General features: G+C 35.3%; 1 protein-coding gene across 18 annotated transcripts in view; it reads right to left on the bottom strand.

Moving 5' to 3' along the window:
- CARF (calcium responsive transcription factor) overlaps positions 1–27,204 on the bottom strand; it is a 150,864-nt gene that overhangs the window by 122,457 nt on the left and 1,203 nt on the right. For 14 of the 18 annotated variants that reach the window (XR_005218745.1, XR_005218748.1, XR_005218744.1 and 11 more), the window contains exons 1-3: positions 4,958–5,035; positions 4,161–4,388; positions 419–539 (exon numbers count right to left, since the gene is read on the bottom strand). Coding sequence is in view for 7 of the 18 variants with exons in the window: in XM_037849077.1 (XP_037705005.1) it covers positions 419–539; positions 4,161–4,388; positions 4,958–5,035 (427 nt within the window). In the remaining 11 variants the exon portion in view is untranslated. Of the gene's footprint in view, positions 1–418; positions 540–4,160; positions 4,389–4,957; positions 5,079–16,831; positions 17,009–27,204 lie in introns of those variants that run through there. The other 4 variants (XR_005218750.1, XM_037849079.1, XM_037849081.1 and 1 more) reach the window with 3 other exon arrangements.

Raw genomic sequence — 27,204 nt, 5'->3', positions numbered from 1 at the left:
AGCAAAGAGGAAGAAAAGGATAGTTAAAAAAATGTAATGAGTCACATGGTTAACAAAAATATTGATAAAAATACAAACATAAAAACTTCTCCAGGAGCTATCAGCACTATATTCTTGTTATTGTTATTGTTATGATTACTGTTGTTATAATTAAGAAGAATTTATTGTATGCTCACTGGTCCTTTGGGAGGAAGCAAGAGTCAACCAGCTTCTTTGAATTGCAAAATGAAATAGCTACCTAGGACAGGAGTTGAAAAATGAACTTGAAATTTACTTGGGCCAAGAAACTATTTCTAGTAAGTTCACAATCTTACCTAAAGAGATCAATTTTAGCACTGACTTTAATGAGGTGATTTTCTGAAATATTTATTTGTACTTTAAAATATTCTCAAATCCCCTATATCCCATTGTTACTCACCTTGAGAACTATTCACATCCACAGGGTGCCCCTGAGGTATAATTACTTGTGTCATTCCTGTCTGGGTAGTCGGAATTACATGTAGTACCTGTCCATTTTCTGATGGGCTGGTAATAATCATCTTGGAAGCATTAAAAACAAAAAAATTAAATGCTATATGTCTACACTGACAACAGAATTATTAAATAAATTATTAATCACATACCTACCACTACAGTGGATATTATTGTTTTCCTCATTTTATAGATGAAAACATTGAGGCACATAAATTTTTTCTGAAGTCTCACAGCTTGTAAGTCTTGAAGCCAGGATTCAAACCAGGCAGTTTGACCCTATAGCCTATGGCTTTGACCACCAAATTAATCATGCATGTATCTAATTACTTAGTAATTTGAACAAAGCCTCAAATTGGACTTAATAGATTTTCCTTTGGCTATTTATTTAGTTACTCATACATGTTTCACCTACCTGTGTGGCAATCATTTGTCCCATATTTTAAGTCATTTTTATTATTTTAAAAGCCTTGTTAGATGTCTAATTAAACAGAATTTATTTTCATATCTGTGCATTTATATATACCCTATCTTGGTCCATAAGAAATACCACAGAGTGTCCAAAAAGGATAAAAACAAAGGGAAAATAGTGTATTTATTGTACTTTTTTTCAATTTAAGAACTTAACCCACTGCCTTAAATTTAGAGGAGTGTCAACTAAAAAGGTATCATAAGTTGAAGAAAAATGTGAGCCTATCACTTGAAAATATAACATATTCCTTGAAAGTAAGTTTCATTATATGTTCCCAGAATTTTTGGACACCCTGCAAACTTTATTACTTAACACACTACTCTCCTATGGGCATAGTTTTACCCAAAGTCTGCTGTCATCAGTTCTTAATCATTCCAACCCACTTTCCCAGACTTCCATTTTGCTACGTAGAACATGGGAACATTACTGATGCTTGATACAGACTGCATTCCTACTTTTAAGAGGGTCATTTAAAATTTAAATTTGAAAAAAAACCACAACAACCCTAAACTCAACAATGTAGAATGCTTTAAAAATAGTCATAAGCATTTCCCAGAAATTAAGAGTGGGAATTCTCTCCCTCTCCCAATATTTATCAAGTTTCTTGAGATAAAAACATCTTGCCATACTTTTTTTCATTTCAGCATGATGTGACTGTAAATATAAGCAAATGATAACAGCTGCTTATATTTGTTGAGTGCACACCAAGTGGCAGAACTTTACATGTATACCTAATTTAATCCTCATCACAATCTGATGAAGTATATTCATTTTATAGACAAGGAAACGGTCATACTGAGGTTAAAAAACCCATGCAAGATTACACAGAGCCATTTAGTGACGTGATAAAATTGAAACCCAAGTAGTATGACTCCTTCTAACTACTATTCTGTACTGTCTCCCACTGTTTGATGATGTTACTTAAGCTAAAACAAACAAACAAGCAAAAGACAAAAACAAAACAAAACAAAAAACTGCTGAAGGTTCAAAGGCAAGTCGTAATACTGTTTTAACTTCTTTATCTCTTATTATGAAATTCTACTGTGGAAAGTAAAATCTGTTTCATTCTTAGAAAAAAAGAATGTCCTGATTATTTTCAAACCTGAATTAAACATGTATAATATTTTAATAATTTATTCAATAATATGAATATTTCATAATTAAGACTGATCTGTGGAATGTCATCTTAATTTTGAAACTATGTTTCCCAAATTTAGTGGAGAAGAGTATCCTCCATTTTCTCCCTCCTTAGTTTATTCCATCTGGTACCTAATTCATGTTATCTGGCAATGGTGATGATAATATTATCTTTCCTATAAAAAACAGCTAATTATTGTTAACCTTTGCTATGAAAGCAAACAGTTTTGAGGAGTCATCTGTTGCATACACTTTATTTGAAGCAGACATTAAAATTACCACAAAATCTTGGCAGATACGTAGTCTTGTAATTCAAACTCAAACTACCATCTCTGCTTAACTCTAAAACCTCCTCATTCATTGCAGATTTACCCAAGGCAGAATCTTGACTAGTTCTCATGGGCTTCCAAATAAAAAGTCGTATTTCTTTCAAAGAACGCTATTAAGTTTCATAGAATTTCATCATTTTCTGATCTTCAGTTTTTTGAAGAAGATACTTTAACAGTCCCTGTTTCTTACAGTTATTTCCATGCTTCATGCCACATTTCCCATTTCATGACATCAAATAACCCCCTGATTCATCTGCTATCTCAAAAATGTAAAATTACCTTTATAATTACTTTGCTTAGGAAGTCTAATACATTACAAAAAGAAAGGTAACTCTAATTTTTCAGACTCCAACAAATAACTTTAACATGCTTTTTAGGAATAGTTACCATTTGTAAAATTATAACCCTTCATAAGTTCAGGCTCCTTGATCTTCTATTAGAACACACAGACCTTTTAAATATTCTAATTGAAACTAGAATAAATGTCAAATAATAGGGGAAATGACAAGTGTTTAATTCTGAAAATGAAAAATTAAAAAGTAGTTGACTCACATCTAGATTATTTGTTGCAAAATAACCTCTGATGGTGATGTAGTATGGTTACAGAAGGGAACTCTCACTTGGCTTTGCAGTACTGGATTAGGTCTAGAAATAATGATGAGCCAGAATATGTACAAAAAGACCTACTCCACAATTAGCCATCTCTCAACCAATTACTCTCAATCTCAGAAACTAGGTTATATGGGGGTAAAAGGGCATAGGCTAACTCTCAAACACTCGAGACTAGAAATAGAAACAAGGATTCATATTAGGTAAAATGTATGTTTGGTTATGGTATAATTTACTATTCATTTTTCATTAAATTTAAAATTATGCTTTTTAAAATATTAAATTTTAGTAATAAAAGTCATCAGTAATTAATGTAGAAAATTTGGAAAATACTGTTTAGCAAAAGAGATATGGTATTCTTCCTATTATTACTACATCCATTCTTATTAAATCAGGTACCTTAAGGAAATTTTACAAAGGTTCATCTGTCTCTCAAATAAACTATACTTATACTGCCCCACATAGAAAATAGATTAATTTACTCTTAAAAATCTTCCCCTAACAATTGGTAGGAAATTACAAATTTTTCTTAGTAATTTTCCTTAATCTTTTATCTTTTCTACTGAAACTACAAACTAGGTCAAAAATGCTGTTTTAAAACAGCATTTTCATTTTTTCATCTTTTCCATTTTTATTAAGTTATTCACATGACATACATATCTACCTACAAAGATCAGCAAATGTTATGTCTAATCCCCAATATACCAGCAGTACCTCTACTGCTTTCTTTTTCTTGAAGAAAGCATACCAGCGTGTGGCAGACAAGTCAGTCAGTGTGAAGGTGATAAAGCAATAACCTTGAGTTCAGTCTAATATACATATAAAAACATAATGCAATGTAAAAAAGAAATGTAAATTATATGTAAACCCTGGCACTTGACACTAGTTATACATGGTATTTCCAATTAATCTCAAAGCACCAGTGTGCCTTGATGTAGCAGCTAAGTTGTACTACTTAAAGTTGTATTTGCAGTGCTGAAAGGAAACCTTTTAAAATCCTTAAATAACTTAAAAATGAAGGTCATGGCAACAGTATTTCCAATGTAATATAAGTTAGTAGTGTCAAGAAAGCAAGGTTATCTAGTGAGACTAATATATATTGCTAAACAGCATAAAATTGATTATTTATAAAAAATACTCACCATTTGTGCATTAGAATCCCCCAATGACTGAAGTTCATATTGAACAGGTTGCCCATTTTGGTCCACTACATGGAAATGCTTTGCAGAAGGAGGCTGTGTCTGGTTTACGGACCCTGGTATATTTTGTGATGGGAGTGAATTATCTGCTTCATGAATAGTGACGGGCCCAACCGTAGGAGAACCATTTTCTCCAAAGGAAGGATCCCTGGAGTCCAAACAAGTTAGATGCTTTTGCAAAGGAAAAAAAAAGTCCTTTGTAAAATACACTGCTACGATTTTTTAAAAATAGAATTTAAAAATAAAAATGAAAAGATCATTTTTCAGTTAATTCCCATTTTACTTTTTTGCAAGAGCTGTCAAATCAAATTAATACTACTGAATTGTACATTGAAAAAATGGATAAAATGAGAAATTTTATGATATATAAGTTAACATAATAAAAAACGCTGTCAATTCATACCGACTGATATAGACAGAAAACAGTTCTTAAGTAAAATTATTATTACATTGTATTATCTCAATTTTATTGAGATAAAATTGTCCATTGAAATGCAAACTGAAATGGTGAAATATAATTCAATATACAGATTTTTCTTTATATAATATATAAATATTTATGAGTATATCCAAGTGTTACTTTAAAGCTCTACATTATTATACAATTAAATATATGAAAGAAAGTATAGATAATTTAATGTTAAAATTCTTAAATACATTAAATATAACAGCTATTCCTTAAGCATAACAAGTTGCTAAATGGCATGCTATTTTCCTGAAATGGAAAAAAAATTCCCTACCTCAAATACCTGGGCATCTGTTTTTGACTTTTCAGCATCATTATGGTTGACTCTCAATGAATCATTAGGCTTTTCCATGTTGATAGCATATTCAATTTCATTTTATCCTATTATTTAACAGCTGAAAGAGTTTAAACATTTGGTCACTAAAGCACTTAATATTTTTATTGAATGTTTTATCTTAAACAAATCTCTCATTTCCCCTACCCTTTACAGTTTAGGTTAAATCACTTCTATCCTATGATTAAAAAAAATTAAGAATTTTGTTAAATGACTTGCCAAAGCACCAAAATACATTCAAGGAGAAGCAAAGATAGTATTATGTAGTTCCCTTATCCTAGCCTTAATTACACTAGTGTACTGGCTTATTAAGATTGCTTTTTAAAATGTGACAAAGTACAGTAATACCTCTAAAATTTTCATTTTACACAGATTTAATACAATAAAGGCTTTTTTTTTTTTTTTAGTTTTATAATATGTTTCAATGGCTGATAGAACAGGTCTTCTCTCCCCTTTTTTTTTTTTTTTATTAAATTCAGTTTTATTGAAATACATTTACACACCATACAATCATCCATGGCATACAATCCACTGTTCACAGTATGATAACAGTTATGCGTTCATCACCACAATCTATCTCTGAACATTTTCCTTATATCAGAAAGAACCAGAACAAGAATAAAAAATAAAAGTGAAAAAAGAACACCCAAATCATCCCCCCATCCCACCCCATTTGTCTTTAGTTTTTATCCCCATTTTTCTACTCATCCATACAGTAGATAAAGGGGGTGTGATCCACAAGGTCTTCACAATCACACAGTCACCCCTTGTAATCTACATTATTATATAACTGTCTTCAGGAGTCCAGACTGCTGGGCTGGAGTCTGGTAGTTTCAGGTATTTACTTCTAGCTATTCCAACACATTAAAACCTAAGACATGTTCTCTATATAGTGCATAAGAATGTCCACCAGAGTGACCTCTCGACTCCATTTGCAATCTCTCAGCCACTGAAACTATTTCGTCTCATTCTGCATCCCCCTTTTGGTCAAGAAGATACTCTCAGTCCCAAGATGCCGGGTCCACATTCATCCCTGGAAGTCATATTCTGCATTGCCAGGGAGATTTACAACCCTGGGAGTTGGGTCCCACGTAGGGGGGAGGGCAGCGAGTTCACCTGTCGAGATGGCTCAGTTAGAGAGAGAGGGCCACATCTGAGCAACAGAGAGGTACTCACGGGGAGACTCTTAGGCACAATTACATGCAAGTTTAGACTCTCCTTTGCAGTAATGAGCTTCATAAGGGCAAGTCCCATGATCGAGGGCTCAGCACATCAAACCGCCAGTCCCAATGTTACAATAAAGGCTTTTAACTTTATGAGTTGGGTGTGCCCTATTTTAGTAATATATAATTTTAGAAAAGATCTCAGTGTATATGGGGATTATTTTTACACAACTCTTACCATGAAATACTCTTATTGAGTCATACCACTCAATATTACTTTCACAAGCTCTGAAAATGGAAAAATATTTATACCAAAAATTTTAGCGATTTAGTCCTCAGTTATCAACTGCAGATGATTTTGTCCCCAAAGATATTTGATTATGTCTAGAGAAATTTTTGATTGTCACAACTGTGGGGGAGGTGCTATTGGTCTCTAATGGGTAGAGGTCAAGGATGCTACTCAACATCTTACAGTACAAAGGACAACCCTCCACATCAAAGAATTATCCAGCCTAAAAATGTCAGTGGTGCCCAGGATTGAACAACCCAGGCCAAGTATATTATAGTGCCTACTAGAGTCTGAATCACCAAATGGACTGAAATTTGCCATCAAGATTAAACTAGTAAATAATTACACCATTTAAAAATTTAAAATATAAAGTAAACTTATAGAATATTTTAACAATGCACACATACAATTTTACTTTTCAAAGTATGTGCTCTTTTAAAAAAATTTCTAAAATATTTTTTAAATTAATATACATTAACGTAGAATTTTTGGTATAGTTCTATGGATTGTAACACATGTAACTATCGTCACAATGAGGATACACATAAATGCCATTACCTCAAATCCCAATATCTCAAACATCTAAACAAAAGGAAAACAGTAATGGAGAAAGGTGGGACAAAAAAATACACACCTACAAAAAACAATTCGCAAAATGTCAGAGGTAAGTCTTGCCTTATCAGTTATTACCATAAATGTAAATGGATTAAACTCTCCAATCAAAAGGAAGAGACTGGCAGAATGAATAAAGAAGCATGATCCAACTATATCCTGTTTACAAGAGACTCATGCTACATCACAGACACAAATAGGTTGGAAATGAAATGACTTAAAAACATTCCATACAAATAGTAATCAAAAGATATCTGGGGAGAGGAGGCGGGGCAAGATGGCGGACTGGTGAGCTGTATGTTTTAGTTACTCCTCCAGGAAAGTAGGTAGAAAGCCAGGAACTGCGTGAACTGGACACCACAGAGCAATCTGACTTTGGGCATACTTCATACAACACTCATGAAAATGTGGAACTGCTGAGATCAGTGAAATCTGTAAGTTTTTGTGGCCAGGCGACCCGCAACCCTCCCTGCCAGGCTCAGTCCCATGGGAGGAGGGGCGGTCAGCTCCGGGAAGGAGAAGGGAGAACTGCAGTGGCAGCCCTTATCGGAAACTCATTCTACTGATCCAAACTCCAACCATAGATAGACTGAGACCAGACACCAGAGAATCTGAGAGCAGCCAGCCCAGCAGAGAGGAGACAGGCATAGAAAAAAACAACACGAAAAACTCCAAAATAAAAGTGGAGGATTTTTGGAGTTCTGGTGAACATAGAAAGGGGAAGGGCAGAACTCAGGCTGGCAGGCTCATATGCAAATCCTGAAGAAAAGCTGATCTCTCTGCCCTGTGGACCTTTCCTTAATGGCCCTAATTGCTTTGTCTCTTAGCATTTCAATAACCCATTAGATCTCTGAGGAGGGCCCTTTTTTTTAATCCTTTTTTCTTTTTCTAAAACAATTACTCTAAGAAGCCCAATACAGAAAGCTTCAAAGACTTGCAATTTGGGCAGGTCAAGACAAGAGCAGAACTAAGAGAGCTCTGAGACAAAAGGCAATAATCCAGTGGCTGAGAAAATTCACTAAACACCACAACTTCCCAAGAAAAGGGGGGTGTCCGCTCACAGCCATCATCCTGGTGGACAGGAAACACTCCTGCCCATCGCCATCCCCATAGCCCAGAGCTGCCCCAGACAACCCAGTGTGACAGAAGTGCTTCAAATAACAGGCACACACCACAAAACTGGGCATGGACATTAGCCTTCCCTGCAACCTCAGTTGATTGTCCCAGAGTTGAGAAGGTGGAGCAGTGTGAATTAACAAAGCCCCATTCAGCCATCATTTCAGCAGACTGGGAGCCTCCCTACACAGCCCAGCAGCCCAGAACCGCCCTGGGGGGACAGCAGTCACCTGTGACATAGCACAGTCATCCCTCAACAGAGGACCAGGGGGTGCACGGCCTGGAAGAGGGACCCACTCGCAAGTCTCAGGAGCCATACGCCAATACCAAAGACTTGTGGGTCAGTGGCAGAGACAAACTGTGGCAGGACTGAACTGAAGGATTAGACTATTGCAGCAGCTTTAAAACTCCAGGATCACCAGGGAGATTTGATTGTTAGAACCACCCCTCCTCCCTGACTGCCCAGAAACACGCCCCATATACAGGGCGGGAAACACCAACTACACACGCAAGCTTGGTACACCAATTGGACCCCACAAGACTCACTCCCCCACTCACCAAAAAGCAAAGCAGGGGAGAACTGGCTTGTGGAGAACAGGTGGCTCGTGGACGCCACCTGCTGGTTAGTTAGAGAAAGTGTACTCCACGAAGCTGTAGATCTGATAAATTAGAGATAAGGACTTCAATTGGTCTACAAATCCTAAAAGAACCCTATCAAGTTCAGCAAATGCCACGAGGCCAAAAACAACAGAAAATTATAAAGCATATGAAAAAACCAGACGATATGGATAACCCAAGCCCAAGCACCCAAATCAAAAGACCAGAAGAGACACAGCACCTAGAGCAGCTACTCAAAGAACTAAAGATAAACAATGAGACCATAGTACGGGAGATAAAGGAAATCAAGAAGACCCTAGAAGAGCATAAAGAAGACATTGCAAGACTAAATAAAAAAATGGATGATCTTATGGAAATTAAAGAAACTGCTGACCAAATTAAAAAGATTCTGGACACTCATAGTACAACACTAGAGGAAGTTGAACAACGAATCAGTGACCTGGAAGATGACAGAATGGAAAATGAAAGCATAAAAGAAAGAATGGTGAAAAAAATTGAAAAAATCAAAATGGACCTCAGGGATATGATAGATAACATGAAACGTCTGAATAGAAGACTCATTGGTGTTCCAAAAGGGGAAGAAAAGGGTAAAGGTCTAGGAAGAGTATTCAAAGAAATTGTTGGCGAAAACTTCCCAAATCTTCTATACAACATAAATACACAAATCATAAATGCTCAGCGAACTCCAAATAGAATAAATCCAAATAAACCCACTCCGAGACATATTCTGATCACACTGTCAAACACGGAAGAGAAGGAGCAAGTTCTGAAAGCAGCAAGAGAAAAGCAATTCACCACATACAAAGGAAACAGCATAAGACTAAGTACTGACTACTCAGCAGCCACCATGGAGGCGAGAAGGCAGTGGCACGATATATTTAAAACTCTGAGTGAGAAAAATTTCCAACCAAGAATACTTTATCCAGCAAAGCTCTCCTTCAAATTTGAGGGAGAGCTTAAATTTTTCACAGACAAACAAATGCTGAGAGAATTTGCTAACAAGAGACCTGCCCTACTGGAGATACTCAAGGGAGCCCTACAGACAGAGAAACAAAGACAGGACAGAGAGACTTGGAGAAAGGTTCAGTACTAAAGAGATTCGGTATGGGTATAAAAAGGGATATTAATAGAGAGAGGGGAAAAATATGACAAACATAAACCAAAGCATAAGATGGCTGATTCAAGAAATGCCTTCACGGTTATAACGTTGAATGTAAATGGATTAAACTCCCCAATTAAAAGATATAGATTCGCAGAATGGATCAAAAAAAATGAACCATCAATATGTTGCATACAAGAGACTCATCTTAGACACAGGGACACAAAGAAACTGAAAGTGAAAGGATGGAAAAAAATATTTCATGCAAGCTACAGCCAAAAGAAAGCAGGGGTAGCAATATTAATCTCAGATAAAATAGACTTTAAATGCAGGGATGTTTTGAGAGACAAAGAAGGCCACTACATACTAATAAAAGGGGCAATTCAACAAGAAGAAATAACAGTCGTAAATGTCTATGCACCCAATCAAGGTGCCACAAAATACATGAGAGAAACACTGGCAAAACTAAAGGAAGCAATTGATGTTTCCACAATAATTGTGGGAGACTTCAACACATCACTCTCTCCTATAGATAGATCAACCAGACAGAAGACCAATAAGGAAATTGAAAACCTAAACAATCTGATAAATGAATTAGATTTAACAGACATATACAGGACATTACATCCCAAATCACCAGAATACACATACTTTTCTAGTGCTCATGGAACTTTCTCCAGAATAGATCATATGCTGGGACATAAAACAAGCCTCAAGAAATTTAAAAAGATTGAAATTATTCAAAGCACATTCTCTGACCACAATGGAATACAATTAGAAGTCAATAACCATCAGAGACTTAGAAAATTCACAAATACCTGGAGGTTAAACAACACACTCCTAAACAATCAGTGGGTTAACGAAGAAATAGCAAGAGAAATTGCTAAATATATAGAGACGAATGAAAATGAGAACACAACATACCAAAACCTATGGGATGCAGCAAAAGCAGTGCTAAGGGGGAAATTTATAGCACTAAACGCATATATTAAAAAGGAAGAAAGAGCCAAAATCAAAGAACTAATGGATCAACTGAAGAAGCTAGAAAATGAACAGCAAACCAATCCTAAACCAAGTACAAGAAAAGAAATAACAAGGATTAAAGCAGAAATAAATGACATAGAGAACAAAAAAAGAATAGAGGATAAACAACACCAAAAGTTGGTTCTTTGAGAAGATCAAGATTGACAAGCCCCTAGCTAGACTGACAAAATCAAAAAGAGACAAGACCCATATAAACAAAATAATGAATGACAAAGGTGACCTAACTGCAGATTCCGAAGAAATTAAAAAAATTATCAGAGGATGCTATGAACAACTGTATGCCAACAAACTGGGTAATATAGAGGAAATGGACAATTTCCTGGAAACATGTGAACAACCTAGACTGACCAGAGAAGAAACAGAAGACCTCAACCAACCCATCACAAGCAAAGAGATCCAATCAGTCATCAAAAATCTTCCCACAAATAAATGCCCAGGGCCAGATGGCTTCACAGGGGAATTCTACCAAACTTTCCAGAAAGAACTGACACCAATCTTACTCAAACTCTTTCAAAACACTGAAGAAAATGGAACACTACCTAACTCATTTTATGAAGCTAACATCAATCTAATACCAAAACCAGGCAAAGATGCTACAAAAAAGGAAAACTACCGGCCAATCTCCTAATGAATATAGATGCAAAAATCCTCAAAAAAATACTTGCAAATCGAATCCAAAGACACATTAAAAAAATCAAACACCATAACCAAGTGGGGTTCATTCCAGGCATGCAAGGATGGTTCAGCATAAGAAAATCAACCAATGTATTACAACACATTAACAAGTCAAAAGGGAAAAATCAATTGATCATCTCAATAGATGCTGAAAAAGCATTTGACAAAATCCAACATCCCTTTTTGATAAAAACACTTCAAAAGGTAGGAATTGAAGGAAACTTCCTCAACATGATAAAGAGCATATATGAAAAACCCACAGCCAGCATAGTACTCAATGGTGAGAGACTGAAAGCCTTCCCTCTAAGATCAGGAACAAGACAAGGATGCCCGCTGTCACCACTGTTATTCAACGTTGTGCTGGAAGTGCTAGCCAGGGCAATCCGGCAAGACAAAGAAATAAAAGGCATCCAAATTGGAAAAGAAGAAGTAAAACTGTCATTGTTTGCAGATGATATGATCTTATATCTAGAAAACCCTGAGAAATCGACGATACAGCTACTAGAGCTAATAAACAAATTTAGCAAAGTAGCAGGATACAAGATTAATGCACATAAGTCAGTAATGTTTCTATATGCTAGAAATGAACAAACTGAAGAGACACTCAAGAAAAAGATACCATTTTCAATAGCAACTAAAAAATCAAGTACCTAGGAATAAACTTAACCAAAGATGTAAAAGACCTATACAAAGAAAACTACATAACTCTACTAAAAGAAATAGAAGGGGACCTTAAAAGATGGAAAAATATTCCATGTTCATGGATAGGAAGGCTAAATGTCATTAAGATGTCAATTCTACCCAAACTCATCTACAGATTCAATGCAATCCCAATCAAAATTCCAACAACCTACTTTGCAGACTTGGAAAAGCTAGTTATCAAATTTATTTGGAAAGGGAAGATGCCTCGAATTGCTAAAGACACTCTAAAAAAGAAAAACGAAGTGGGAGGACTTACACTCCCTGACTTTGAAGCTTATTATAAAGCCACAGTTGCCAAAACAGCATGGTACTGGCACAAAGATAGACATATAGATCAATGGAATCGAATTGAGAATTCAGAGATAGACCCTCAGATCTATGGCCGACTGATCTTTGATAAGGCCCCCAAAGTCACCGAACTGAGCCATAATGGTCTTTTCAACAAATGGGGCTGGGAGAGTTGGATATCCATATCCAAAAGAATGAAAGAGGACCCCTACCTCACCCCCTACACAAAAATTAACTCAAAATGGACCAAAGATCTCAATAGAAAAGAAAGTAACATAGAACTCCTAGAAGATAATGTAGGAAAACATCTTCAAGACCTTGTATTAGGCAGCCACTTCGTAGACTTTACACCCAAAGCACAAGCAACAAAAGAAAAAATAGATAAATGGGAACTCCTCAAGCTTAGACGTTTCTGCACCTCAAAGGAATTTCTCAAAAAGGTAAAGAGGCAGCCAACTCAATGGGAACAAATTTTTGGAAACCATGTATCTGACAAAAGACTGATATCTTGCATATATAAAGAAATCCTACAACTCAATGACAGTGGTACAGACAGCCCAATTATAAAATGGGCAAAAGATATGAAAAGACAGTTCTCTGAAGAGGAAATACAAATGGCCAAGAAACACATGAAAAAATGTTCAGCTTCACTAGCTATTAGAGAGATGCAAATTAAGAGCACAATGAGATACCATCTAACACTGATTAGAATGGCTGTCATTAAACAAACAGGAAACTACAAATGCTGGAGGGGATCTGGAGAAATTGGAACTCTTATTCATTGTTGGTGGGACTGTATAATGGTTCAGCCACTCTGGAATTCAGTCTGGCAGTTCCTTAGAAAACTAGATATAGAGTTACCATTCGATCCAGCGATTGCACTTCTCGGTATATACCCGGAAGGTCGGAAAGCAGTGACACGAACAGATATCTGCACGCCAATGTTCATAGCAGCATTATTCACAATTGCCAAGAGATGGAAACAACCCAAATGTCCTTCAACAGATGAGTGGATAAATAAAATGTGGTATATACACATGATGGAATACTACGCGGCAGTAAGAAGGAACGATCTCGTGAAACATATGACAACATGGATGAACCTTGAAGACATAATGCTGAGCGAAATAAGCCAGGCACAAAAAGAGAAATATTATATGCTACCACTAATGTGAACTTTGAAAAATGTAAAACAAATGGTTTATAATGTAGAATGTAGGGGAACTAGCAATAGACACCAATTAAGGAAGGGAGAACAATAATCCAAGAACAGATAAGCTATTTAACGTTCTGGGGATGCCCAGGAATGACTATGGTCTGTTAATTTCTGATGGATAAAGTAGGAACAAATTCACAGAAATGTTGCTGTATTAGGTAACTTTCTTGGGGTAAAGTAGGAACATGTTGGAAGCTAAGCAGTTATCTTAGGTTAGTTGTCTCTTTCTTACTCCCTTGTTATGGTCTCTTTGAAATGTTCTTTTATTGTATGTTTGTTTTTAACTTTTTTTTCATACAGTTGATTTAAAAAAGAAGGGAAAGTTAAAAAAAAAAAAAAGAAAAACAAGGAAAAAAAAGATGTAGTGCCCCCTTGAGGAGCCTGTGGAGAATGCAGGGGTATTTGCCTACCCCACCTCGATGGTTGCTAACATGACCACAGATATAGGGGACTGGTGGTTTGATGGGTTGAGCCCTCTACCATAGGTTTTACCCTTGGGAAGACGGTTGCTGCAAAGGAGAGGCTTGGCCTCCCTATAATTGTGCCTAAGAGCCTCCTCCCAAATGCCTGTTTGTTGTTCAGATGTGGCCCTCTCTCTCTAGCTAAGCCAACTTGAAAGGTGAAATCACTGCCCTCCCCACTATGTGGGATCAGACACCCAGGGGAGTGAATCTCCCTGGCAACGTGGAATATGACTCCCAGGGAGGAATGTAGACTCGGCATCGTGGGACGGAGAACATCTTCTTTACCAAAAGGGGGATGTGAAAGGAAATGAAATAAGCTTCAGTAGCAGAGAGATTCCAAAAGGAGCCGAGAGGTCAGTCTGGTGGGCACTCTTACTGTTCTAGTTTGCTAATGCTGCGGAATGCAAAACACCAGAGATGGATTGGCTTTTATAAAAAGGGGGGTTTATTTGGCTATACAGTTACAGTCTTAAGGCCATAAAGTGTTCAAGGTAACACATCAGTAATCAGGTACTGTATTAGTTAGGGTTCTCCTTGGAAACAGAATCAATGAGAGATGTCTCTTATTATCGAATTGTAAAAGTGACTCACGCAACTGCGAGAGCGCACGAGTCCAAATTCTGCAGAGCCGTCAACAAGCTGTCAACTCCAAGGAAGACGTCCGACGAACTCCTTGGGAAACGAACCGACAACTCTGACGAACTCCTCAGGAAACGAACTGGCAACTTTGAAGAACTGCTCAGGAAACGAACCGACAACTTTGACGAACTCCTCAGGAAACGAACTGGCAACTTCGACGAGCTCCCCAGGAAAAGCTTCACTGAGCAGCTGAAGAAGAAGTGAAGGTTCTCTAACCGTCCGGCTTATAAGCCTCCAACTGATCACCCGGACCAAATCCAGCCAATTGCATTCTCTCACTGTGGAAGCACGCCCCTTGATGAGTCATCAGTCAGCTGCAGTCAATTGACTGATGATCCGACAAACCAACCAGCCTCAAATAGCCTCACAGGAATCGTCAGGCCAGTGCCCGCTTGACCAGACAGCTAGGCCACCTAGCCAAGTTGACACATGAACCCAACCATCACAGGTACCTTCACTGAAGGATGGCAAATGGCGTCTGGAAAACCACTGTTAGCTGGGAAGGCACGTGGCTGGCATCTGCTCCAAAGTTCTGGTTTCAAAATGGCTTTCTCCCAGGACATTCCTCTCTAGCAAGCTTGCTCCTCTTCAAAACAGTCACTCACAGCTGCACTCCATTTAGTCTCTTTGAGTCACATGTTTTATATGGCTCCACTGATCAAGGCCCACCCCCGAATGGGCGGGGCCAGACCTCCATGGGAACATCTCATCAAAATTATCATTACCCACAGCTGGGTGGGGCACATTCCAAGCAAATTTCTGCCCCACAAGACCACAAAGATAATGGCATTTGGGGGACACAATACATTCAAACCGGCACACTTACGCACACTTTAGACAACCCTTTTTAGGTTCTAAAGAATTGGGGTAGCTGGTGGTGGATACCTGAAACTATCAAACTACAACCCAGAACCCATGAATCTTGAAGACAGTTGTATAAAAATGTAGCTTATCAGGGGTGACAATGGGATTGGGAAAGCCACAAGGACCACACTCCACTTTGTCTAGTTTATGGATGGATGAGTAGAAAAATAGGGGAAGGAAACAAACAGACAAAGGTACCCAGTATTCTTTTTTACTTCAATTGCTCTTTTTCACTCTAATTATTATTCTTGTTATTTTTGTGTGTGTGCTAATGAAGGTGTCAGGGATTGATTTAGGTGATGAATGTACAACTATGTAATGGTACTGTGAACAATCGAAAGTGCGATTTGTTTTGTATGACTGCGTGGTATGTGAATATATCTCAATAAAATGAAGATTAAAAAAAAAGAAAACACAGAAAAAAAAAAAGAGATCTGGGGTAGCTACATTAATAGACAAAATATACTTTAAGTCAAAAACTGTTAAAGGAGATTTAAAATGACATTATATTAGATAAAAGGGTCAATTTGACAAGAAGATACAACATTTATAAACATGTATGCACCTAAAAACAGGGCCCAAAATATCTGAAGCAAACTGACAGAACTGAAGGGAGAAATAGACAGTTCTACAGTAATAGTTGGATAGAACATCTTCACAGAAGATCAACAAGGAAAAAAGGACCTGACCAACACTATAAACTAACTAGTCTAACAGATACATATGGAACACTTCAACCAACAACATTCTTCTCTAGTGCACATGGTTCATTCTCTAGGATAGACCACATGTTAGGTCACAAAACAGGGCTCAATAGATTTAAAAATACTGAAATCATACAATGTATCTTATTTGAACACAATGGAATAAAGCTAGATATCAATAACAGAAGGAAAATAGGAAAAATTATGATTATCTGGAAATTAAACAGTATCTCACTCTTAATCAACCAATGGGTAAAAGAAGAAATTGCAAGGGGAATTAGAAAATACATAGAGATAAATGAAAATCAAGACACAACATACCAAAACTTATGCGATGCAGCAGTGGCATTGTTCAGAGGGAAATGTAGAGCTATGAATGCCTATAATAAAAAGAAGAAAGACCTCAAATTAATAAACTGACTTCACATCTTGAGGAGCTAGAAAAAGAGGAGCAAAGGAAACCCAGAATTAGCACAGGAAGGAAACAGAATGGAGATAAATGAAATAGAGAATAGAAAAAAAAAAGAGAGAATCAACAAAAGAAAAAGCTGGTTCTTTCAAAAAAAATCAATAAATTGACAAACTTCTAGCCAGGCTGACAAGAAAAAAAGAGAAAAGAAGTCAAACAACTAAAACCAGAAACAGAAATGGTGTTATACCACTGACTTTACAGAAATAAAAAGGATTATAAGAGAATACTATGAACAGTTGTATGCCAACAAATTAGATAACCTAGACTAAATGGACAAATTCCTAGAAATAGACAAATTACCTAACCTGACTTAAGAAGAAACAGAAAACCTCAACAAAACTATAACAAATAAAAAGATTGAATCAATAATCAAAAATCTTCCAACAACGAAAACTCCAGGACCACATGGCTTCACTGGTGAATTCTACCAAACATTTATAGAATTAACTCTAATCTTCTCAAAGTCTTCCAAAGAATTCAATGAGGCCAGAATTACCTTAATACCAAAGCCTGATACAGATATAAAAGGAAATTATAGACCAATTTTCCCTATGAATATAAATGCAAAAATCCTTAACTACTAGAATACCAAATCCAAGAACATATTAAAAAGATTAGGTAAGTATATGAAACTGTTATTTTTTTCATGACAGAGTTCTCTGTAGACTCACAACTTCTCTAATAAAAATATACTAGAAAATATTATTCACTGTGACCAAGTGGGATTTATCCCAAGAATGCAAGAGTGCTTCAACATATGCAAATCAATCCATGAACACACTGCAGAAATAAAATGAAGGGAAAAAAACACATGGTTATCTTAATATTATTGACATAGAAAAGGCATTCGATAAATTTCAGCACCCTTTCTTGATTTAAAAAACAAAAAGCAGAAAACTAAGAAGGAAAGGGACCTTTCTCAAGCTAATAAAGGCCATTTATGAAAAACCCACAGCTAACATCATATATTCATTGCTGCCACTGAGATTAGGAACAAGACAAGAATGCCCACTTTCACCACTGCTATTCAATACTGTACTAAAAGTTCCAGCCAGAACAATTCCATTAGAAAAAAGACAAAAGCTACCCAATTTGGAAAGGCAGAAGTACAACTAGCTTTATTGAAGATGACATGATCTTTTTTTAATCATATTTTTATTGTAGAATATAACATACATACATAGAAGTGATAACTTCCCAAATGCAATTTAACAAGTAGAGAGCAAATTTTAAAGAATGTTATGGGTTACAGTTCCACAGTTTCAGTTATTTCCTTATTGTGAAATATACATACAAAAAGAGAATATCTTTCAAGATATGATCTTATGTACAGAAAATCCAAAGTAATCAACAAGCAAAATACTAGAGCTAACAAAGGAATTCAGCAAAGTGCCGGGTACAAGATCAACATGCAAAAACCACCCAGGTTTCTAAAACTAGCAATGAACAATTCCATTTACAATAGTATCTAAAAAATAAAATATCTAGGAATAAATGTAACCAAGAATATAAAAGACATGTACATTGAAAACTACAAAACACTGATGAAAGAAATTAAAGAAAAACTAAATAAATGGCAAGACATCTCATGTTCATGGATTGAAAAATCTATGGTTAAGATGTCAATATTACCCAAAGTGATCTATAATTCAATCAAATCCTTACCAGAATTCTAGCAGCCTTGTTTGCAGAAATGGAAAAGCCAATCCTCAAATTCACAAGGGGCCCCAAACAGCCAAAAAAAATTTTGCAAAAGAACAAAGTTGGAGCACTCACATCGTCCAATTCCAAATTGACCACAAAGTTACAATAACCAAAGACTGCAGCACTGGCATAAGGATAGACATATAAACAAATGGAACAGAATTCAAAGTCCAGACATAGACTCACACGTCTATGGTCAAGGTGATTTTCAACAATGAGGCTAAGTATACGCAATGAATAGAGAAAGAACAGTTGCTTCAACAGATGGCATTGGGAAAACCGTGTATTCACATGCAAAAGAATGAAGTTAGAGCCTTACACCACAACATGAACAAAAAGTAACAAAATGGATCAAGGACAAAAATATAAGAGCCAAAACTATAAAACTTGTAGAAAATAACAGTTTAAGGGCAAATTTTAATGATCTGGGATTTAATAATGAATAAATTCAAGAAAACAATAGATAAAAACAATAGGTAAATTCAACCTCATCAAAATTAAAAACTTCTGTGCATTAAAGGATATTATCAAGAAAGTGAAAAGACAATCTGCAGAATAAGAGAAAATACTTATAAACCATATATTGGATAAGGGCTTAATATCCAGAATGTATAAAGAAATTCTACAACTCAACAACAAATCACAAACAACGCAAAGTTCTACAGAAGACTTAGATATTTCTCCAAAGAAGATATACAAATGGCCGATAAGCACATTAAAAATGCTCAACATCATTATCCACTAGGGAAATGCAAATCAAAACCACAATGAACACATCCAAGATGCTCAATGAACTCTAAACAGGATAAACTCCATAGATCTACAATGCAACATGTATAATCAAACTGTTGAATCCCAAACAAAGAGAGTTCTGAAAGCTGCAAGAGAAAAGCACATGTCATGTACAAGGGAGCCTCAGTAAGAGTTAAGTGCTGATTTCTCATCAGAAACCATGGAAACAAGAAGGCATTTAAATAGACATTTAAAGTGCTGAAAATAAAAAACTGCCAACTGAAAATTCTGTATCTAACAAAACTGTCTTTCAAAAATGAGGGAGAGATTAAGATATTCCCAGAAAAACAAAAACTGAGGGAGTTCATCACTACTAGATGGGCCCCATTGACATGCTAAAGAAAAGTTCTGCAGGTTGAAAGGAAAGGACAGATGAAATCAAATGAAGAAATAAAGATTTTTGGTAAGGGTAATAATATGGGTAAATATAAACACCAGTACTATTGTATTTTTGGTTTTGTAATTCCACTTTTTACTTCCTACAGAATCTAAAAGATAAATGCATAAAATGTAATGAAAATCAGTGATTTCAGACTCATAAGGAAAAAACATTTGTGACAAGAACCACATAGAGATGGAGGGATTAAGGGATATAGGAACATAGTTTACATATTCTACCGAAGTTAAATTGGTATCAAAGCAAATGAGATTTTTATAGATTTAGGATATTAAATTGATGCCCTATGATAACTACAAAGAAAATATCAGAGAATATGCAAGCTCATAGGGGCAGAAAGTAGAGTACAGATTGCCAGGGGTTGCGGGATAGAGGTGATGTATAACAGGTATAGGGTTTCTGTTTGGGGAGAAGGGAAAGTTTTTGTAACGAAAGGTGGTGAGGGTATCTCAACATTGTGAATGTGATTAATCTTACTGAATGGTATGCTTGGGAGTGGCTGAGACGGGAAAGTTTATGTTTTATATATATTCCCGCAATCATAATAATAATAAAGAACAGAGAGACAATTAAAGGCAATACATAATCCTAAATGGGATCGAATAAGGAGCAGTCGCAAAAGGACATTAATGAGACATATGAAAAATTGGTTTATAGACTTTAAACTTTATATCAACATTAAAATTCTCGAACTTAATGATAGGGAAAAAGTGACAAAATGTTAAAATTTTGGGTATCTGGGGTAAAGAAAATGTTAAAATTTTGGTTATCTAGGGGAAAGAAGTACATTGCAGTTCTCCGTATGGGATTTGTATTATTTTTCTAACTATCCTTAAGTTTGAAAGTATTTTTTTTAAAAAGTTAAAAAAAAAAAAACCACAAAAAGCAAAAAACAATTACAATGAAATACCATTTCACTCCCACTGAATGGCTATTATTTTAAAAATGTTAAATAAATGCTGGTGCTAATGCAGAGAAACAGGAACTCTTGTACATTGCTGGTGGGAGTGCAAAATGGTACAGCCGCTGTGGAAAATAATTTGGCACTTCCTAGAAAAGTTTAACACAGAATTAGCATATGACTTGGCAATCCCAATTCTAGGAGTATACCCAAAAGAATTGAAAGAGCAAGGACTTGAACAGATATTTGTGCACCAAGATCATAGCAGTGCTATTCACAATAGCCCAAAGGTGGAAGCAACCCAAGTGTCCATCAATAGATGAATGGATAAACAAAATGTGGTATATACACACAATGGAATGTTATTCAGCCTTAAAAAAAAAAAAAGAGCTTCTGATACATGCCACTACATGGATGAACCTTGAGGACATCAAGTTGAGTGAAATTAGTCAGAAACAAAGGGACAGATTTTGTATGATTCCATTTATATAAAATAGCTAGAATATGCAACACACAGAGACAAAAAATAGAGTACAGGTTATCAGTGACAGGGAGAGGGGGGAATGAGAAGTTAATGCATAATGGGTATAAGGTTTCTGTTTGGGGTAATGGGAAAGTTCTGGTAACAGATGCAGGTGAGGGTAGCACAACATTGTGAATGTGCTTAATCCCACTGAATGATATGCTTGGGAGTGGTTAAGATGGGAAAGTTTATGATATATATTTTTAAAATTTAATATTTAAAAAAAGAGCAACTATGAACAATGACAGTTAAATGCAATACATATTTCTGGACTGGATCTAACAATATAGGAGAAAATGTCCATAAGGACATTATTTGGGACATGAAAACAGTGGAAAAAAGACTGAAAGTTTTTATCAATGTTAAGGTTCTCAAACTTGATAATTGTGCTTCAGGTGATTACATAAGTGAATATTCTTGTTCTGAGGAAATATACATGGTAGTACTATGTATGCAAGCAGCATGATATACACAATCTACTCTCAAATACTTAGAAAATTGATTGTTAAATAACTAGATACACAGACAGACTGACGGACAGATAGAGACTAAAATAGATGGCTGGATAGAATGACAGCAAATATGGCAAAAGCGTAAAACTGGCATACTGGAGTATGGGGGTGTTGAACTTCTCTGTATGGATTTTGTGTTAGTTTTGGAACTGTCCTGTAAGTTTGAAATTACGTCAAAATAAAAAGTTAAAAAATAAATACAAGACCTTTTATAGAAAGACTTTTTTTTTTCAAAATTTCTAAACATCTAGACCAACAGAAGAAATATAGCCAAGCTGCTCTGACCAAAGGAGTCAGAAGATATGAAAAATAAAAAGAATTTTTTTTTTTTTTTGGTATTGTCCTAACAGAAGTTCTTTCTGACAAGTAAAAAATTATTTTAGTCAGAGAATAAAGGCCAGTGTGGAGAAGAAGTTAAGACTATCACTTTGGTTAACTAAGTATGATATAAACTGCCTTAAAAAGCACAATAGCTAAAAATATGAAATTTTTAGAAAAAAATCTGATGAAAGATATGCAATACCTGTGCATTAAAAAGTATAAAACAGTGCTAGAAGAAATTAAAGAGTACCTTAAAAATGGAAATATGTACTGTTTATGGAATGTAAGACTCAATATTGTTAAGGTATCAAGTGTCTCCAAATTGATCTGTATATTCTACATAATCTCAATCAAAATACCAGTAGGTTTTGAAATTGACAAGCTGATTCTAAAATTCAAATGTAAATACAAATGTCTTAGAACACCCAAAACAATTTGGAAAGAGAACAATAAAGTTGGAGAACTTAACTATCTGATTTCAAGACTTATTATTAAGCTATAGTAATCAAGATAGTGCAGTTCTGGCATAAAAATAGACAAAAAGATCAATGGAACAGAATAGAGTCCAGAAACAGATTCACAAATATATATAAGGTCAACTACTTTTTGACCAAATGTCAAGGCTATTAGCCATTTTACAGAAAAGGAAACAGAGGTTCATTGACAAGATTATAAGGTTATCATTTATTGAGCACTTACCACGTATAAGGCTCTGTGCAAAAAGTGTTTTACATAGCATAGTCATTTTATTTAATCCTTTGTAATTTACTTACTCCAATATACATATAAAGAAAGAAACTCAGCCAAGTTAAGTAACTTTCCCAAGATTACAAATATACTCAGTGGCTGAGCCAGGACTAACATGTTGATACCAAAGCCACGTTACTAACAGTAACTCCTTCAAGATTACAAAGCTTCCTTCTTTCATTAGTCAGAAAACTCATAGCTTAAAATAAATGTTTGTTTGGATAGATCAACAAATAAATTATAGATGCTGAAAGAAGCTTTCTGTTCATTTTTAATCTTAACTTTCTCTGGTTGAAATTTACAACAAATACTGGTGCTCTCTCTCTACACAGGCATTGCAGCCACTGAGAAAACATTCTGTAGAAAGGATTTAGAAGTGAAGCCTAAAATGCAAGTTCATGGGAAAGAATTCAAAATACTCTTCCCAGTTTTCTAACAGGTGCCCCAACCCCGCTCCAAGTTACCCCTACTGGCCTCAATATTTTTTTCCCACTTTATGTACTTATCCTATCTGAAATTTTATCAATGAAATTTTTATTGGAGTTAATAAGCATTATTGCTTATTGAAAAAAAATTCTTGTGATAGTGTTATTAATTTGTATAAATCTATACAAGGATAGCTTTCTTCCTGTGAGTCAAAACAGTATCCTGAGGGAGTAAAAAGTTTAATTTAGGTGAGAAAGCAAGTACACTTAGGCTCAGAGCATTTAGAGGGATTCAGCAGGCCTGTGCTAGATGCTGCAGTGCAGAGTTAAGGCAGCATGAAGGCCCTAGGGAGATTCATTACTAAAGGTGCAGTCATGTGGGAAGTCAGCACCGAGATTGCGATGTTCAGAAAGACGGCCAAATTGTTTCAGAATTTTGTCTAGATTGAGATTTTGCCAAAAGAAGAAAGATGATATACTACAGAGTATCTATATTGTGGGTTAAATAAGCTTTTGCTGGTTACACTGCGAAAATACTATTTAAAGTTGTTTCTATACGGAAAAGTGGGTTTCAATATTGCACTATTGACCAAATCCACTTTTGAACTGGGGATTAAAAGTACATTTTTAAATTGTACCCTTCTTTAAAATAATTTGAATGCAGTAAAAAGTATTACTCCTTCTTCCCCCATTTCTTCCATCAGTTTGGATTACCCTCTTCAATCCTCTCAAATGCAGGAATAAAATACCCAATTTCCCATGTATCCTCAATGGCAAGTATCTGTTTCATATGTGCTATAATTATCCTTAACTCTCAAGTACCCTATTTCAAAGTGTACATTTTAAGAATGAAGATAGTAATATTAAATAACCAGGTATAAAATGTTCTAACTGGTAACCATAAACAGAACAAAGTGTAATCTGACTTTTTCATTAACATAAAATAGAAAGGACAATAGTTAACATTTATGGAGCTATTACTTTCACTAGTTTAAAATAAAATTATTACCTTCAAGCAGGGGATCAAGTCTAAATTCCAGGCCTCAAGCATTCTACTACCCCCCAAAATGCCCCTTTTTTTCCACTGAAGTTCTTCCTTTCTGGAGCACTAAGTCGTGATTGTTGTAGCTTCATTTACGTCAAAGCTATAATTATGCCTTCTCAGTAGCCATTTCTCTGAATGAGAAGGTATTCAATGTACATTTTATTTTCCTACAATAAAGAAAATCACCAGATTTCACTATGTAGGTTTTATTATAAAATAGTCATTACTAGCTTGGAATAGGAGAACCATCACTAGACTCAGTTGAAGAAATCTAAAGACGGAGTAACGGAGTACTGATTTTACAGATAACTCGGCTCTAAAGACGGAGTACTGATTTTACAGAAAACTCGGCATCCTGGGGTAAGTGATTAATCCAAGTCTTTGTGCCTGTTTCCTTATCTAAAATTAGGAATTTGGACTAGAGTTTTGTTTCAGAGCTCACATTCTTTAACTACCAGTGACACAAAGATCTCCACAGCAAATCATTTCTCTCACCATATTTACCACTAGAGCATCTTTTGGAGTCATAAGAAGCTTGAAAATAAAGACCTCGATGTCTCCCTACCTCATCCCCCAACAAAAGAAAATAATGGAATTGACTTGACAATCTTATTTCTTAAGCAAGAAATAGTGGGATTGGAAAAATAGAGTATAGAGGAAGAAGGTATTAAATATGGAGTTACACAGTTAATGATTTGACATAAGAAAACATGGTAAGGCATTAAATTTTGTGGGCAAATTGCTTTCTAGAATGTTTCATATCTTATGAAAGTGGATTTTATCTTTTACCAAAAGCAAAGGTTAGGGAAAAAATGGTAAAATTAGAAATTCAGTCTTATTTATAGGGAGAAAGCGCTTTTTATTGTTTATACATAGTGACGATGCAGAGGGGAAGAGACTCTTCAGGCTGAAGCCACTCATATCTGTGTAAAGGACCATACTTGGACTGCTGTTCTGTTTTGATTTTGTTCCACAGCAATTCTATTTGTTCCAAGCTTTAGAAGTAATTTCTCAGTTGCAATTTCTAAAAAGCCTACCTTAACATCTGTTATGGTATGCTGCTGTTCCTCGCTGACTTTTTTACTGATTTAAATTTATCTGCTAAAATAATCTGAGAATAAAGCCCCAAATAGGATAACATTAGGATGAAGCTACTTGAAGTTTAGTTTTAGAGTTTCTCTTAATTCCAGGCACCTTGGTTAGTGTCTCAAAACATAAAGTTTTTCTGAATCTATTCAATATCAGTGTCAGCTTATCAACTCAAAGATATTGCTCACAAGTACTTTAGAAAATAAAAATTCCCTCATCTTTTAGAGGAAGGTGTATGACATAATGTTCCTGTTACGATTTGTACAAAATTACTGTGAATCAGTAGTACAAAAATTAAATCAAGACTCCTAATTCACAAATATTTTAATAAAGTAATTTATTTTTTAAAGATGGGTTTTGAAAAGTTGTAGTGTGTTAAACCAATATCAAAATTTGAAATGTATGTAGACAATAACCTATTTAACTTTTCAGACAGCATGAAAAAATTCAAGACTGGTGTTCACAATGTCTCTGTTCTCTTGTCTAGGGGTTGCCCTTCCTGTAAACCTCCCTGTAATCTAGGTTTTTACCCATTTCTTACCCTGTACATACATACCTCTTTTTTACCTCTTTCCCTCTATTTGAGAATTTTACAAATTTTTTCATTTAATCCTCACAATGGCTCTAAGGAAGATATTATCATTTCATTTAAAGAAAAAAACCAAAGCTGTCAAGCAAGTAACTTGTTTCAGATCAGAGAGCATTACAGATCAGATTTCAAACCAGGTAGGAAAAAAAAAATTAGGACTCTAAAGACCATGCATCGTCCTTACACCATACCACACTAAGCTATCATTACAGATTAAAAAAAAAAAAGAATAAAGAGAAATATATTTGCAAGCTAGACATCTGTAGTTCCCCAGATGACAATATGTGTTCGTGAGGACCACAGTAAATGAATTCTGAAGGAAATTATTAAGAACCAAAAGCTTGCAGTTATTACTATAACTCAGCTTAAGAAAAAAACTCAAAGTAAAAGCACTAAGTATCTTAGGTATTGCTTGAAGGCAACCCCAAAACAGGGCACACAAATTAACATTGCTAAAAAAAAAAAAAAAAAAAAAAAACACCAAAAACCTCACACTGGGTGTTCAGTTATTTTGGAACCCTTATTGATATAACTTTTCCGTAACTAACACTTTCAGTCAAATGAAACTATTTTGGTAAACTCAACATTTCTGCTTGCAAATTGAAGTTTTATATTAGTAAGCATATATTTGGGTTCTGCATCATACTGATATTTTTTTCAGTTCAAATTAAGATCAAACTGTACTACCTTTAAATATATCATGTTTCTTATTTTGATAAATTTCAAATTGATAGTGAAAAACATATTGATCTGATTAACTACATTTTTTCAAAATATTTTAGCCAATTATTATAATTAATAATAAAAATTATCTGAAACAGAACCTAATTGAAGATTATTTCAGGTTCTATTAATTTTAATTCAGTTGATTCTGCTGTAATTCATTTATGATTTATGATTAAAGGAAAATGATGTGTAAAACTGGCAAATCTTTCCACTTCTACCAAATTGAAAAAAATATGGAATCAGTGGCAAGATTTCTTCTAAGAAAGTGCTTCAAGCTTCTGGTGCCCCGATTTGTTTAATAGCCTTAAATGACCACTGTTTCTATCAGCAAGCTCAGTTCAAGTGATTTCCTAGGACTTCAGCACAGAGGTTTTTCTCATTTTATTCCTTCAACCATGTAATTATTCTCCCTTATTTAAGTTCACGTTGGCAAATCTTATAAACTGACATC

Source organism: Choloepus didactylus, chromosome 9 (genome assembly GCF_015220235.1).
Source record: "Choloepus didactylus isolate mChoDid1 chromosome 9, mChoDid1.pri, whole genome shotgun sequence".
Lineage (NCBI taxonomy): Eukaryota > Metazoa > Chordata > Mammalia > Pilosa > Megalonychidae > Choloepus > Choloepus didactylus.
This window is presented reverse-complemented; position numbering and strand designations above follow the sequence as displayed.